The sequence below is a fragment of the Natator depressus genome, chromosome 4 (genome assembly GCF_965152275.1).
Source record: "Natator depressus isolate rNatDep1 chromosome 4, rNatDep2.hap1, whole genome shotgun sequence".
Classification (NCBI taxonomy): Eukaryota; Metazoa; Chordata; order Testudines; family Cheloniidae; genus Natator; species Natator depressus.
This window is the reverse complement of record NC_134237.1, coordinates 52106064-52123424: the sequence shown is the minus strand read 5'-3', so window position 1 is coordinate 52123424 and position 17361 is coordinate 52106064. Positions and strand designations below refer to the sequence as shown.

At 44.9% G+C, this 17361-nt stretch overlaps 1 protein-coding gene across 3 annotated transcripts in view; it reads left to right on the top strand.

The window, feature by feature from the left end:
• The window catches only part of TBC1D9 (TBC1 domain family member 9), a 79189-nt gene that overhangs the window by 18968 nt on the left and 42860 nt on the right, over window positions 1-17361 (top strand). For all 3 annotated transcript variants that reach the window (XM_074950903.1, XM_074950902.1, XM_074950901.1), the window contains 2 exons: window positions 13799-13917; window positions 16086-16314. In XM_074950903.1, coding sequence (XP_074807004.1) covers window positions 13799-13917; window positions 16086-16314 — 348 coding nt within the window. The remainder of the gene's footprint in view (window positions 1-13798; window positions 13918-16085; window positions 16315-17361) is intronic.

Below are 17361 nucleotides of genomic sequence, written 5' to 3'. Positions count from 1 at the left end.
CTTGAATATAAGTGGTCACAAACACCATACAAATAAGCCCCTCTTTTCTCAGCTTGAACACTAATGCCTGGTTCCCAGGAACCAAAGTTGTCCCCAACATTCTCCCTAAAAGGAGAGATTGAGGCGGAGAGCATGCTCTCCTGCTGCTTATGTGTTCCCCCTCCCCACAAGAACCTATATCACAAAACTAACAAGAGTACAGCACTTCTTCAAAGACCATAACACTGCTCACACATTAAGAAAAAGAACTGGTTTTCCAGTTGCTTCTATAGATGTTACTTAATTCACATTTTTAATTGGATTAAGAAATACTCTTACTTTATTTTGAATCCTTAGAATTTGTATTCCTAGTTAGAAAAATTTAACAAGTTTTAACAATGAAGATATTAGAATATGTACCCACTGGCCTTAGTTTCTTTTATTGATTGCTTCTTGAGTTTCAGCTAGTTTTAGGTTTTGTATGTCTAACTGATTATAAGTTTTTTTTGTTAAATGACTGTAGTAGCTCAAGTCTGACCCCTTAAAGAGAATAGTATGGCCTATAAAGAGAAGTAAAATCTATCTTCCTGAGTGCAGATTCTTCATCTGTGCTGCACTGAAATTGGCCATCTGTGTATCCTCTGAGAACACTGCACTATGATTATTTTGTGTCTTTCTGTGACCATTTGAGAAGAAAGTGATTCTTTTTTAACCTCTTCAAAGTTTTCACTGTTCTACATGGTGTGACAAGTTCAGTCACAGAGACCCCCTTGGAACTCTCACCTGATGGGCTCAGAGGTAGTCTCAGCACATTTTCTCTGCCAGTTTGGGCTTCAGAACCCTGCCTTTTTGAGCCAGACACACAAGCCTGCTGCAACACAGACCCAGAGTCCGAACCACGCCCCCAAATCTAAAGACTTAACTGAAAACAGTTTAAGAAATGCTCCTGTCTCTAGCACCCCAGACACCCAGCTCCCAGTGGGATCCAAACCCCAAATGAATCTGTTTTACTCTATATAAAGCTTATACAGGGTAAACTCCTAAATTGTCCGCCCTCTATAACACTGATAGAGAGATATGCACAGCTGTTTGCTTCCCCAGGTATTAATTATTTACTCTGGGTTAATTAATAAGCAAAAGTGATTTTTATTAAGTGGTTCCAAGTAATAACAGACAGAACAAAGTAAGTTTCCAAGCAAAATAAAACAAAACACGCAAGTCTAAGCCTAATACAGTAGGAAACTGAATAAGGGTAAATCTCACCCTCGGAGATGTCCCAATAAGCTTCTTTCACAGACAGAACTTCTTTCTAGTCTGGATCCAGCAGCAGGCTTGCGTGTCTGGCTCGACAGGCAGGGTTCTGAAGGCCCAAACTGGCAGAGAAAACTGACTCAGAGGTAGTCTCAGCACATTAGGTGACAGTTCCAAGGGGGTCTCTGTGACTGAATCCGTCACAGTGGCGTAGTTGAGCAGGATCTGTGCACAGCTGATTGCTTTGAGACACTAGTAGTGATTTTAAGTGAGTTTTGAGTGTGGTGGCTAGAGAACAGACAGTGGTTACTGGTTTGTTGTTTTCTTTGTTTATTTCGGGTGAGGGAAATAAGCACAAGAAAGCAGGAAAATGACTACCAGTGAGGCAGCTACAAAACTAGAGTTTGCGAGACTGGAAGTAGAGGAGAAGGCAAAGGACTGCAAGTTTCAAATGAGGCTCAAAGAAGCAGAGGCAGCCAGGGAGGAGACTGCACACACAAGGGCTATGGAGGCAGAGGCAGAGGAAACTGATCACAAAAGAGCCTTGGAGTTAAAAGACAGAGAAATACAGGCCCAGATTGAGACCCAGAAGCATGAACTGACTGTAATGGAGTGGAAGAGACAAAACCCTTCAACAGCTGACTCCACTTCCCAAAAATCCACAAATGAGAGCAGTTATGTCCGCAGTATACTGAATCCAGTGATATTGCTGATTATTTCATCATCTTTGAGAAACTGTGCACTCTCCATGTGATTCCTGAAGATCAAAAAATGACCACTTTAGTTGCAAATTGACGGGGAGAGCTCTGGACATATTCAATAAGATGCCTATTGATGATGCTTCAAACTCTGGTAAATTTTAAGGAACTGGTTTCGAAACAGTTTCAGATTACACCTGAAACCTACAGGGTTAAATTCAGGAGTGTCAAGAGGGGATCTGGATTGAGTAATGTGGCTTATGGAAATGAAATGAAAGATTTGTTAGACAAGTGGGTGAGGGAAAAAGGCGTTACAAGCTTGGAAGAAATGTATAATTTAATTACTCAGGAACAGTTCCTGAATATTGCAGTGATGATGTAAAACAGTATTTGTGGGACAAAAAGGTGGATGCAGTGGGGGAATTAGCTGAGTTTGCAGACTCTTATGAGCAGTCACAAGCTGCAATTAAATACAAACCACTGGCAGAGGGGTACAAGGTTGGTGGAAAGCAGAATCACCATTTTACCCCTGGGTAAAGGAGGCTGGGCGTTCATCTCCCCATTCCCCTGTTACTCGTCCCAAGTCTCCTGTACAAGCAGAGGAGCCCAGAAGGTGCTCTCATTGTAAGTCCACTGAGCACCTGAGGAATAAATGTCCTTGGCTGAGTGGGAACAGAGAGCAGGTAACACATGAAGCTGCTGCTTCTCAGAGCACAGGGAGTATCCCAGGCTGCTGCCTCTTTCCACACAGGATTTGTAAAGGTTGCTTCTGCACAACCAAGCAGTGAGCATATGCATGCTGTTAAACTTAATGGCAAACTGCTCCAAGGATGGAGAGACACTGGTGCAGAAATTTCTGTAGTCAGGAGGGACCTAATCCACGAGAAGGATTTGTTACCAGGGAAAATGGCAGAATTAGAATTGGCGGGAGGTTACGAAGTCCTTGCGCCTTTAGCTAAGGTACACATGGAAACTGGTGATATGCAGGCTGAGCTGACTGTTGCAGCAGTGGCACAATTTTGTACTGTTTCTACTAGGGAATGATTTCCTTGATGTGGCAGAATCTGTCCCAGGGTTTGTTAGCAGCAAGAAGGAATCTTGTGCTAAAAGCCCCAGTGGGGAGGCTGAAGTCGCATGGGCTGCAGGGGGGAATAGAGGAGTGTCTCTTTAATTCCTCTGGAGCAGTGAAAAATGCAGCTTTGGGAGCAGGGATGGTCGTAACCAGTTCCTGTAGCCCAGAGGCTCAAGGCAGATCCCTATGGGAAGGGCTGGATAAAGCCAGCTCCTGTCCTATAATCATCTCCCTGGGGGAGGGGAAAGTTCCACCTTGTAACAGGGAGGCTGTCCCAGTTGCTGACTGCCAGGAAGTTGCAGGTCGCCATATTTGGGGTCGGGAAGGAATTTTCCTCTAGGGCAGATTGGAAGAGGCCTTCCTATGTAGCATGGGGCACGGGTCACTTGCTGGAGGATTCTCTGCTCCTTGAAGTCTTTAAACCACGATTTGAGGACTTCAGTAGCTCAGACATAGGTGAGAGGTTTATCGCAGGAGTGGGTGGGTGAGATTCTGTGGCCTGCGTTGTGCAGGAGGTTGGACTAGATGATCATAATGGTCCCTTCTGACCTTAGTATCTATGAATCTAGGTCAGCAGGGGACAGGTCTTGCCCTGAGGTGCACAGAGACATGTATCCTGGAGATGAAAGTTGGGGTCCCAGTGACTACAGTGGGAACAGACCCCCACGGACTCTGTAGCTGGAAGCAAGCCCAACCTGAGTGAAGTGGTGGGCGGGGGGGGGGAGGATTTTGCTGACCAGTGAAGGATTTGTCATAGCTGGTAGCTGTGAGCCCACAGCTGGACCAGGGTCACCTTCCCTTTTGGGGGACACAGGAGTGTCTGCCTCAGAGGGGAGCCCATAGAGGGAAGTCCAGATGGAAGTGAGGGGGGGGACAGGAGGGTCTGCCCTCCCTACAAAAGGTGGCTTTTCCCCAGGAGGAGGATGAAGAATCTGCATCTGAAATGCCAGACCCCTCACCTGTGGATCAGGTTTTAAGGGAAGACTGGGGGTCAAGTCTCCTGGAAGGAAGGAGTCCAGTCTGTGAAAGAAGTTTATTTGAACATCTCTGAGGGTGAGATTTTATCTGTAGTCAGTTTCTTAATGTATTAGGCTTAGACTTTGTTTTGTTTTATTTTGCCTGGTAACTTACTTCGTTCTATCTGTTGTTACTTGGAACCACTTACATCCTTCTTTTTATACTTAATAAAATCACTTCTGCTTATTAATTAACCCAGAGTAAGTAATTAATACCTGGGGGAGCAAACAGCTGTGCATATCTCTCTATCAGTATTATAGAGGATGGACAATTTGAGTTTACCCTGTATAAGCTTTATACAGAGTAAAATGGATTTATGTAGGGTTTGAATCCCATTGGGTGTCTGGGTGTTAAGCCGTTTTCAGTTAAGTCTGCAGCTTTGGGGGCGTGGTTCAGACCCTGGGTCTGTGTTGCAGCAGATTAGCATATCTGGCTCAACAAGGCAGGGTTCTGAAGGCCCAACCTGGCAGAGAAAATGGGGTCAGAGGTAGTCTTAGCACATCAGGTGAGAGTCCCAAGAGGGTCTCTGTGACCGACCCTGTCACATGTGATACAAAGGATTTTGCAGTGTTTAGCTGTGTAACTCCATCTCTCATTTCACAGTTGTTCTTTACTGTTCTCTTACAAGTGTGCCACTCATTATTTGGCACTTGCACTCTCCCATTTTTACTGAAACTCATTACAGCCTCATTTGCCTTCTATAATGCATTAATCCTTGGCTCCCGTGAATAGTTTTACAGAGCTGTGGAAATCACATGTTTGGTTCCTGGCTTACTTATTCAGCAGCATAACATTTTCACAGGTGAAAAGAAACCCAATGATCTTGTCTACAATCGCATGCTAGTTGGTTATGTGTGAAGCTGTTTAGCTCTGTAATGGGGGCTTGTTAACATGGATTCATATAATGCAACTTTATGTAAAATCACTGTTTCTAATCTGACACTGACTGTGAGGGTCAGAGTCCTCTCTGTTGAACAGGCTCAGAACAGATGTTATTGGTAATTTTGCTAGAGAAGCTTAAAGTGTGTTAATTCCAGAATGGGAGTGCTCACATGGGGAGTTATGTCCGTGTAATGGTAGTGGTATAATTATGCTGGTATAGTTCTCCTAGTAAATTTCCTCATGCATGAAAACTCTCAAACTGTTACAGAGTATGTGTGCACTTCAAAAACAAAACAAAAAAGCCATGGCACCAAGTCTCAGAGCCCTGGTATACAGACTCAGGCTTACTCTCTGGCGCTAAAAATAATAGCGTAAATGTTCCCTGCCCAAGCTCCAGCCTGGGCAGGAACGGCTACATTGATGATATTAGCGCCATAGCATGAGCCCGAATCCGTAGACCTGGGTTCTGAGACTCACTGCCGCAGACAGCTGCTTTTTTTCCCCCCTTTTTTTCTTTTTGCAGTATGTACAGACCCATGGAAATGTCCCTTTTTGTTTTCAAGTGTACAGTTCTTCCGTCTGTCCTCACCCTTCCTCTTATATCCCAGTCCATCATACTTCGCAAACAGTTCTGATGTTGAAGATATGACAGAATTCATTAGCATATCAAGCATACTGGCTGAGATTATATCCGCATTTCAGCCATGTAATGTGTGATCAAGTGTACCACCTTGGGGAGGGGAACTGTGATTGATAGTCTCTGCTCTGTGCACAGTAGCTATTGTCCCCTTTATCTTCTAACATCCTCTCTCTTCCCTGTTGCCTTATTCTATATAAAAAGTTGACCTGATTTAATTTTAAGTGTTAGTCTTGACTAGAATTTAAAGGTGTGTTGAAATGTGTTACCTTTTAAGTCTAGTGTATATAAGACAGTGCATACTTTAAAATGTGCTAAGCTGGTCCAAAGCTTGTCCATGGCATGAAAAGTCATGGTTTTAATATGTGGTAGCTAATAAGTTTTAAAACCAAGTGTAGACAGGGTAGAATAAGTTTTTTCTAGACCAGTGATCACCAACCTGTAGATCATGATCGACTGGTCGATCCTGGAGCCTCTGCCAGTCCATCGTGATCTCCAGCCACTAAAAGTTCGGCAGCGCAGCAGGACTAAGGCAGGCTCCCTGCCTGTCCCAGCCCCACGCCGTCCCGGAAGCAGTCAGCATGCCCCCATGGCCCTTGACAGAGAGGCAGGGGTCTCTGCATGCTGCTTCTGCCTGCAAGCACCGCCCCTGCAGCTCCCGCTGGCCAGGAACAGGGAACTGCAGCCAATGGGAGCTGTGGGGGCAGTGCTTGCAGGCAGGAGCAGCATGCAGAGCCACGTGCTGCCCCCACCCCGCCAGGTGCCGCAGAGGCGTGTTGGCCGCTTCTGGGAGTGGCGTGGGGCCGGGGCACGCAGGGAGCCTGCCTTAGCTCCGCTGTGCCGCTGACCAGGAGCTGCCTGAGGGAAGTGCCATCTGGCAGGAGCCTGCACCCCAACCCCCATCCTGAGCCCCCTCCCAGAGCCAGTACCCCATACCCTCTCCTGCACCCCAAGCCCCCTGCCCTGACCACCCCCCCTCCCAGAGCCAGAACCCCTATACTCTACGCCAGTCTGGAGCCCCCTCCTGCACCCAGACTCCCTCTCAGAGCTTGCACCCCTGCCCCAGGCTCAGTCTGGCTCCCCCTCCCACACTCCAAACCCCTCGGCCCCAGCCCAGCACCCGCACACCCTCACGACCCCCAACCCTCTGTCCCAGCCTGGTGAAAGTGAGTGAGGGTGGGGGAGAGCAAGTGATGGAGGGAGGGGGGATGGAGTGAGTGGGGTGGGGCTTGGGGAAGGGGGCGGGGTTGGTCCTGGGTTACACTTAAATTCAAAAAGTGATCTTGTAAGTAAAACGGTTGGAGAGCTCTGTTCTAGACCAGTGGTTTTCAAACGTTTTTTTCCGGTGACCCAGCTGAAGAAAATTGTTGATGCCTGTAATCCAACAGAGCTGAGGATGAGGGGTTTGGGGTGCGGGAGGGGCTCAGGTTTGGGGCAGAGGTTTGGGGTGAGGGCTGTGGGGTGGGGCCGGGGATGATGGGTTTGGGGTGCAGGAGGGGGCTCTGGGTTGGGGGGGAAGCTCAGGACTGTGGCAGGGGGCTGGGGTGCTGGAGGGGGTCCGGGCTTTGGGTGCAGGCTCTGGGGTGGAGCAGGAATGAGGGGTTTAGGGTGAAGGAAGGGGCTCCGGGCTGGGGCAGGGGATTGGGGCGCAGGGTTGGGACTTACCTCTGGCGGCTCCCAATCAGCGGCACAGTGGGGCTGCTAAGGCAGGCTTCCTGCCTCTCCTGTCCCCACGGACTACGCTGCTCCCTGGAAGCAGCCAGCAGCAGGTCTGGCTCCTAGCCAGAGGTGCGCAAGCGGCTCCATGTGGCTCTTGCCCAGAGGCACCGCTCCTCCCCCTGCAGCTCCCGCTGGCCAGCCCCGTGGCCGCCCTGCCTAGGAGCCGAACCTGCTGCTGGCTGCTTCCGGGGAGCAGCGCAGTGTCAGAACAGGTAGGGACTAGCCTGCCTTAGCCAGGCAGCACCACCAACAGGACTTTTAATGATCCGGTTGGCAGTGCTGACTAGAGCCACCGCAACCCAGTGCCTTACATTGCGTGACCCAGTACTGGGTCACGACCCGCAGTTTGAAAATCACTGATCTAGACTATGATAAAAGGTGCGTTGTTAGCACATCCTGCTCATTAATTCTGCTCAACATCAAATATTCTATTCAACATTAAATGTGAATTGTGGGTGGATTAACTGGTCCATCTCACTAGGTAAACAATTTGGGCTACGAGATTAGGATAGTGTCTCTTTTATGACCTCGTCTGCCCGTGTTTGAGTTTACTGCCAGGTGGCACTTTCATGAGAATGTTTTTCATTTGTTTCTCTTACACTACTTGCAGAGACCTATCTGAGAACTCTTAATTGACTCACATTTTTCTAATGCCCATAATTATATTGAAATGGTTATTGAGGTTGGTGGAGTTGCTGTTTATTTTGCTTTCATTTCTCATACAGAGTTGTGGCAGACCAGTTAATGTTTTGAGGAGTAAAGCACGAGATATTGGCAACAAAGTAAAGTAAAAATGAGATGGAGGGGTGTGTGAGGTGAGGACTTGATAGGAAACTCTACAGAAGCGATGAAAATAACCTGAAATTTGATGAGCCACAAATGAGAAATAGATGACTTCAGACCAGTCTACACAATACACACCAAAGGCATGTGAATTCTAATGCACACCAACTTGTTGTGCTAACTGGCTCAAGTAGACCCTGCTGGCATGCACTAAAAGTTCCCTAGTGCATGTTAACGCACGCTAGGGAACTTCTAGTTCTTCCCAGCAGGGTCTACATGGGTCAGTTAGTGCATAACACAGTGTGCATTAGAATTCACACCGTTGTGGTGCGTATTGCCATGCCATGTAGACAAGCCCTTAGAAAAGAAGTGCAGAGCCCTTATGATGGTGTGGCCAAACTGTACCTCACTGCAGTGTAGGAGAAGAGCAGTCATGCTGCTGGTGGTCTAGTTTTTTGTCCATAACTTACAATTTTGTCACTGCTTTTTGCTGACCTTAATCTCTCCATCCTAAGCAGGAGTTTTCAAGGCTCCACAGTCCCCTGCTTTATACAGTTATATTCCCAGCAAGCCAGACTGTAAATAGACTAGTGTCTGCACTTTGCTTCCTCTCCAGAGGCTATGAACAGCATAATTATTCACAGTTAAAATTTACTATACAATTCTTTATAAGCAAGCACCTTTATTCTCGAAGTGAAAGCATTACAGGGAAAACTTTTAAAAAACAATAAAAGAACCTAGGTGCATGCTAAAGAGCTTACCAGACTGGGTCATAATGATTCCAGCCTCGAACTTTCGTAAATGTCAGTTCCTCAAAACCCACAACTGGGTTTCCCATGGTTGCAAGTTCATAACTGTCTCTCAGTTTCAGAACCAGAACCCAGGCTGGGCAGAGCAGCTGTTTCTTTATACAACTTAGGCCTTTGATCTTGGCCTTCAGTAACAGATAATTAGCAGACCAAGACCCTCTCTTCAGAGGATAGTTTCAAAAGGGTAGGGTTTTGCGTAACAAGAGTTGGGTAATTTGCATTACCCTCTCCCTAGGGAATCCCCAGGAAATCCACTTAACGCTCATTGTGCCAAAAGTCCGTGCTTGTCTGGTACGTTTTCAGTGTAGTCTTTTGAACTCCCAAATGTTACATTGGTCACATCTCCCTGCTACATACAATCCTGGCCTACAATAATAAATAAGGTTTTTCAAGGATATTGCAGGAAATTACCATATCTGTCATACTCCCTAGGAATTGCATAGATGATCTCATTCCATTGCTTTCACTAAAACTGTGTCAGTGAGGTCTGGGTTAGTATTCACATCACATTTATAATTGACGGGTTAGGAAATAATTGGTTTGTGCATGGTTGCATCAAGATCACCTACAAAAGCTTTTATATTGTAACACAGCTATAATATATTGTTATAACCTTAATCTTTGTTCATATTAAAACTGAAATAATTGGTAGCAAATAATTACTTCTGGTTAGTCTCTTTCTAATTGTCAGTTCATGAGCAGCTTGACTTTCTTGAATTCTGTAGTTACATTCAATTAGCTGCTCATGAACTATTTGCTAGTTATAATTTGAGCTGTTGATTAGCTGTGATTGGAAATACAGGTCATGTGGGTATTGATTCTGTTCCCTTCTGGTTGGATGAACGTAATCTTAGAAGGAGGTTTTGGGTATAGATATTAATGTTCACACATTCAAAACCTGTGTTCTGCAAATATCTGCTTAAGATTCATCTTCGTCTTGTCTTCATTGCGGACCTAACTTGGGTTCAGCCATAGTTTTCCCCTTAACACATCTGACATTCACACATCCACGCACCTCTATCTGTGCTACGTGGCAAGGCAGCCACTGTACCCCGATATATAGGGCAAACTCCCAAGTTAATTTATGCTGTGTATTGCTAACCTAAGATAATGGCAGTGAGAACATGCTGCCACAGCCAGTCCAAAGAATCAATACATGATCGTTCTCCAGTCTCCTCCCCCAAGCCCTCTGGGAATGTATTCCTGTATGCAATCTTGCCATCTGTCTGTGCTCTGATCCCTGACCATAAGGGATCTACCTTCATATATCTCTGCTTGGTGTCCTTGGTCCGACCGTCCTTGTGCTATCTCCGTCTTTACCCATATCCATTGTTAGATAAAGCAGAAAAATGCTCAGTAAGAAGCCTGTGTATCAGCATGCATTCACCTGGCTCTTTTGCAGTAGCCAGCCTGGGCGAAATGTAACTTGCTGTAATACACTCCTTAAAGGCACTACCATCCAAATAACTCTCCGTGGTAAGGCACACTCCCACTAGTGCAGAAACCAGTTTATTATTGTTGTTTTTAGAAAGTATTAAAATATTCCCAGTGGCCACTGAGATTCCTGGGTATAGCATTAAACAGACTTCCATGAGCCCGTAAGCACTGCCAGCAAGCCAGTGGCACATCGCGCTACCATCCTGAACTTGCTCAGTGAGTTGTTGAACTGCCTTTTGTCCAGTTGGCACACATCAGGATAAGGTTTTTGTCAACCACGGCAGTGAAAGGTGCACTGTGTCACCTAATATGACAGGTGGCATTGACCTCCCATCAGTGACTGTGCTATTGGGGGCAGGGGAACCACATACCAGCTCGCCACATTGAAACAAAACAGACCTTTATAACGCCATGGCATCATGCCCATCCATTCAAAACCCACACTTATTTTAGGAATATTTCCTATTTTTATCAACCTGGAAGATAGCACAGCATTAATTGCCTTGCAGTCCTCTATGACCACTGCGGTAGCTGTGGATTTGCCTACTTCTAACTGATTAACAACAAATCTAGTACAGACTGGGGTTGCCAGCTTCCACAGGGCAATAGCAGCGTGCTTCTGGAGCATGATTGGCTCAGTCATCTGGGTGCTCTGCTTCAGGAGTGGGGCTTGCCTCATATGAAAGTTCTGGACCCACTGCTGGTCATCCAATGTTGCCGTCTCATTGTGGTCACACCATAGTGTGCTTGTGGTTCAGATCCAGAAGCAGAAAACCGTGATCTTCCGTGAGAGACATGTGCTTGGTCCCTGCCTCCGCCCCCCACCCCATTGTCCCTTTCTTTTGTTGTGCTTCTGCTGGTAAACCATTGGCTTCACCTTGCACGGGCCAAAAGCAGCCTCTAAGGTTATGTAGACTGCAATGTAAGCCCAGGATTCAAACTCTGGCTCAAAATGAACCCCATCTCCATCTACAAACAAATCACAGTAACCCAGGGATCGGTCACAGGACCCCACGGGGTGGAGAGTCTGAGCCCGAGTAAACCAGGACCCAGGATTCAAGCTCTAATGCTATGCAATGTAGATGCAGCCACAGTGGACTCATGCTCTGGGAGTTTGCCAAAAGTATTCCATAATCCCATGGGCTGATATCCTTTGTCCTCTGGACAGTCAAGCTTTCCCACACTGCACCACGAACAATGAGCTAGAGCAGAGGTGGGCAAACTATGGCCCGTGGGCCACATCCAGCCCGCAGGACCGTCCTGCCCAGCCCCTGAGCTCCTGGTCCGGGAGGCTAGCCCCCGGCCCCTCCCTTGCTGTCTCCCCTCCTCTGCAGCCACACTGCCGCACGGGCAATGCTCTGGGCTGCGGGGCTGCCTGCTCATGCAGGGCAGCGTGGTAGCGTGTCTGGCTCCAGCCAGGCGCTGCGGAGGCCAGACATGCCGCTCTGAGCAGCATGGTAAGGGGGCCAGGGCTGGGGGGGGCAGACAGGGAGAAGGGGGCGGTTGGATGGGGCAGAGGTTTGGGGGAGGCGGTTGGGGGACGGGGAGCAGGGGGCGGTTGGACGGGGCAGAGGTGGGGGCAGTCAGGGGATGGGGGAGGAGTTACATAGGGGGTGGGGTCCCGGGGGGTGGTTAGGGGCAGGGGTCCCAGGAGGGAGCAGTCAGGGGACAAGGAGCAGGGTGGGGTTAGATGGGATGGGGATTTTGAGGGGGGCAGGAAGTGGGAGGGGACGGATAGGGGGCAGGGGCCAGGCTGTTTGGGGAGGCACAGCCTTCCCTACCAGCTCTCCGTACAGTTTCGTACCCCGATGTGGCCCTCGGGCCAAAAAGTATGCCCACCCCTGAGCTAGAGCAGCAACATTTTGGGAGGGTGCTAGGAAGTCTGGGATACGGGTAGTTGGACTCAGACCCACATAATGCAGTGTAGACACTGGAGCCCCAGGGTGGGACCAGGGTTCAACAATTCCTAACCTGGGGTTACAAATGAGTGTGGATGCTCAAATCCTATGTTAACAAACCCAGGATCTAAGAACTCATGGTCTGCTAACCCTGGGTTTACATTGCAGTGTAGGCCTACCCGAAGATACCCACCACTGTCCCTCGGCAGCAGCTTCTTCAGAGGCACAAAAAAGAAACGTTGCCTCCATAAAAAATAGCATCTGTCTGTTATTAGACTGAGCAGGATTGATGCATTTGGCATATAACAGCACACCACCATAGCATCTTGGGTCCTGCCAGGATGAGAATTTCCAGGGTTTAGGCCGTTTTCACTCATCATCCGTAGAGCAGGGAGACAAGTTGTCCTACAACACCTGTGAATAAGAGCATAGAGTGGTGCAGTGAGTTGTGGTGCTGTGAATCTCTGTATTTATGCCCAGATAGCTGTATTGCTTATGACAGCCAGACAAAGCTCCAGTGTGGATGGAGGGCATGACAACAGCATGCTTATGTCAGAGTGTTATCAAGGTGTAGCAGGTTAGGCTACCCATAATGTTTAAGCCGTTGTCTGTAGAAAAATCCTGCCATTCCTGTGCAGGTGTCTTGGTGCCTAAAACTAGTACTTATGGATTTATTCCTGCCTTCCATATCAGGACAGAGAGATCTCTGACAGCACAAGCATCTCTATTTCTGAAAATATTGTATAACAGTCAAAACCAGTGCTAGCTAGAGAAAGGAAAAGTGGTGTTTAGTGGAAGCTTACAGCAGAGGAAACCGAAGTAAAATGTTGCCTATTGAATGCCTGATCCATGAAAAGTTCCTTCATTCTAGCCCTATATTTATTTACAGAATGTACGTGTATGTGTTTCTCCATGGCAGAAATCTTGTTTGACTCCCTTCCGGCTCCCTAGAAACCAAGCCCGATATTGTCTGTCTCAGATTTCACTGTAAAAGTGACATCCTTACAAAAGATGTGCCTCTCTTTAGAGTGCTGTCAAAATTCACATTCTTTTGATGAAGATATTCTTCCATCTGAAGCTTTGAAAATTTCTTTCTTTTATGGTCTGAGATACCTATTGACAAATTCCACTGATTGCCTGTTTCAAACATGATTTTGATCTTGAAGTTTGGTAAGTGTATCCTATATTAGGATTTACCTCCGTCAAGAACTATTTGTATAATGTACAGTTATCTTTTGGTTTTGCTCCTAACAAATGCAGCCACCACCTTCAGTAATTAGATCTCATTAGCATGTCATTTACAATTCCACAAATATACTAGGTCCTTATGTTTAGGATTTTTAATGTAGTATTCTTCATTGATATTTAAACTAAGTACTGATACAGAAAAGTTTTAAAATAACCCATGTGGGTTCATGTTGGGAGTTACCACCAATCATTAGTAGTGAAATTGGGGGTTAGGGGAGAATTTTTCAATTTACTGAGGTTATGACATTTGTTTCATTGTGTGAAACATTTTACCTCTTTCATTTTGCTTTAAATGTTGTTTGTTTTTGGGAATCATGATGAACAAATTTTAGACATCAGTGAATTATTTACTTTGTTCTTTTGTGCAGGTTGTTCAAGGAAGGAAATCACTGAACACTGGGAATGGCTTGAACAGAATCTGTTGCAAACTCTTTCAATCTTTGAAAATGAAAATGACATAAACACATTTGTCAGAGGAAAAATACAGGTAGCATATATATGTACATAGAAATTGTTGTTGATTATAGATGTGACTATAGAACTGTAATGTCTCATCGCATCTGACGTAGTGATCTATACACCACTGTGTTCCTTGAAAGGAAAGCAACATTCCAAATGATATTGTGTGCATATCTAGATTAGGGAAATTTGCTGGAGCATAAATATCTATATCAGTGTAATCAAAATAATTTATATGTGGGAGTCCCCACTTCATCTATTCTCTCCTCTGGTTTTAATTCAACATCTAAAGTAGATTAAAGGAAACAAATGTTTTGGCTGGTTTTAGATCCAAAAAATTTCTGTGATTCACTCATGCTTTGAAATTTTAAAAATGTGTTATGAATATTTGAAAATAAACGCACTTGTTTATTAACGCTACTGACCAATAGAACGTTAAGCACTTAAAACAACTGATAATTCTGTCTCTGTCTAGAATGAATAATGTTTTCCTCTATTACATGCAGAAACTTAGAAGAATAACATAGGTTTTGTCTATGCACAAATATTGGACCACTTTAATTACACCAGTATATTTAGCGTGGATGCAGTCATATTGAAATAAAGGTGCTGGTTACCAGTGTAGTTAGTTCTGCACAGAATGTCACTTCTAAGCAAAATATTTATACTGGTACATAAACTGTGTGTCGGTGAAGCCTGTTGGCTCCATCTGATTCCATTCCAACCTCTCACGTAATAATTATACCTCTTAAAAACCCAGCTGTGCTTCAGTAAATTTCAGTAGCAGATCAGAAATAAATACAATAGACCCCCTTTATAAATGGTTTAAACCTGTAGCATTAAAATACCTATTTCCATGAGACCGCTATTGTGTCAAACACAGCTTTGTTAAGAAGAGTGTTACTACTTAAACTCCTGTATAACTGCATGTTTGCACAACAAAGAAGGCTTCACCACCCCCACTAGGCTCCCCGAAGTAGTTTATGCTAACCTGAAGGGATGAAATCACTTTCCCTTTTAACCTTAAGGTAAAGAAGGGATATGTTCTAGATTATTAGTTTTTTTTCCATGTTGTAATAGTTCAATTAGTAAACAAGAAATTTTCTATCCTTTCAGTTACCAAGTACTAGCCTTTCATTTAACACCTATTAAGAAGGGTCATAAGTTATTTTTTGTCACTAAGAAAGTAGCAATGGTGGAGTTTCTACCTGATCTGTTTTTATTTAGAATAAAACTCCTCTGCTCTAGTGAAAGTCCGTTCCTATTTACTCAAACAATATTTGTGCCTGGGATGGGATGGGGAAGAGGACATGGGTGCCCTATCAAGTTGGGGGTATTTGAGGTAGATTCAGTGGCTTAAAACAGGACAATTGGAAAGCACTTTCAGGGCTGCCATTAGCCTGTTCTCAACCAGTGGACAGCTCTACCAGCATCTGAATTGTGCTCTTCATTGTGTTTTTGATCCCCTCACCACACCGTGAATGAAATAGCATGTGGTGTTTCCCATATTCTGTTGGGATAATCAAAAGAAGACCAGGTGCTTTCTTGGAGATAACCATACCTCTCTCCTTGCTCCTTGTTCTGAAAGTAACAACATTTTGTTTTCCTATAGTGTTCTGTTTGTATTACTGTAGCATCTAGGAGCCCTAGTCATGGACATGAGCCTCATTGTACTAGGTGCTGTACAAACAAGAACAGAAAGACAATCCCTGCCCCAAAGAGCTTACAATCAAAGTCACATTTGTCTCTTTTACCTAGTCTCTCTGCACTCACCAGGATTGGTTGACATTTTTCCAAAATTCAGTTTTTCTACAATTTTTCACCAAAATGTGATGGAAAAAATGAAGATGCAATATTTGTGAACTTTTTTTGACAAGTTGCAGTGACTCCTCCTAACCTCTTTACTAGTGTAATAGTCGGGGTAGTGCTACTGAGATATGCAGGAGTGTGATTGATTAGTTATCTGGGACATAAGCAAGGTAAGAGGTCGAGACATCAGAAAGTCTGGCTTGTAGGATGGAAGATAACTGATGAACAGAAGGTGGGTAGTACATTCTGAAAAGGTAAGGGTGAGGGAAACTGACTTCTCTGACAACAGAGTAAGGGTCATGGCATTTAAACTCAAAGTTTAATGTCTGATAAAGATGTCAAATATCTTTTGGTGGCGAACATCCTTCATGTTTTCTTCCTCTTCAGGGCATCATCGCAGAGTACAACAAAATCAATGGTATCAAAGAGGATGATGACACAGAGAAGTTTAAAGAAGCCATAGTGAAGTTCCACAAGCTGTTTGGGATGCCAGAGGAAGAGAAACTGGTGAACTACTACTCCTGTAGTTATTGGAAGGGGAAGGTCCCCCGTCAGGGCTGGATGCACCTCAGCATTAACCACCTTTGCTTTTATTCCTTTCTCATGGGAAGAGAAGGTATGTTTTTAATAATGGCAGGTCAGTCTGGCCATCTGAGGATGGATAGGAAATCTGCTGCAGTTTATTATTTTTAGTTTATTGGATGCTGACAGAGTGCTTGGTCCTGTGCAAAAATTTAAATAAACGTAATCCCTACCCCAGGGAGCTAACTTTCTGAACCACACCAATCGTGTAGTTCAGGTACACAGAGAATTCAACATTGTTTTGATACTTCTATGAATATATAAATATAAAAATCATATACATGGTAGAATCTGTGGAATCCGTTGAAGAGCCTCATGATAAATTGCATGTACCCTGCGCCTTTGACTGCTTCGCTGTCGCTCAGCCCCCAAATACATCTCCATCAGGATGACTACTAATACTCCAGACCTCTGAGCAGATTCAAATATCCTGTGGACAATACAGAGTACCATATATGTGTCTTACTATAAAGCAAAACTTAATGGTTCTCTCTGACAAATTGAATGATACCCGATGCTATTGACCGAAGCACAGTGAAGATACCATTTAAAGTTATAATAAAGCGCAGAATAACTTATTACAATTAATGTCATTTTGCCTCATATGTAATCCTAAAATAAAGCAGTCTGACAATTGAAATTGAATGATTGACAAACAATTGCTTCCATGGCAAGAGATGCTGTCTACATACAGATTTATATGAATATCCCTACAGTCTTTTTATAAGTTCAGTTTATTTTTGTCACAGCTGTTGGTACACTGAATCATTGTTAAAGTAAGGCCTTTCACAAACTTTTTGAAAAACATGATTCTATTAGTTGACCTCTATGCACGTTAGAGGCAGTGTAGTAAGCAGCCGATTTGGTGTGCCCAGATGGCATTTGCTGACCTCATAGTGGGGCAGAGGGAGATCAGAGTCTGGGCAGACATCTTGGCAAAGAAAAGAGGTAAATATGGCCTTCGTGATCCCTCACTATGATGGTGCACGTGTCTGTGTGTAATATTTCATATATAAATAAATCACACTGAAACATTAGGTAACAAGGAGGCCAAATTTTATCTTTTTTGCTTTGCCAAGTT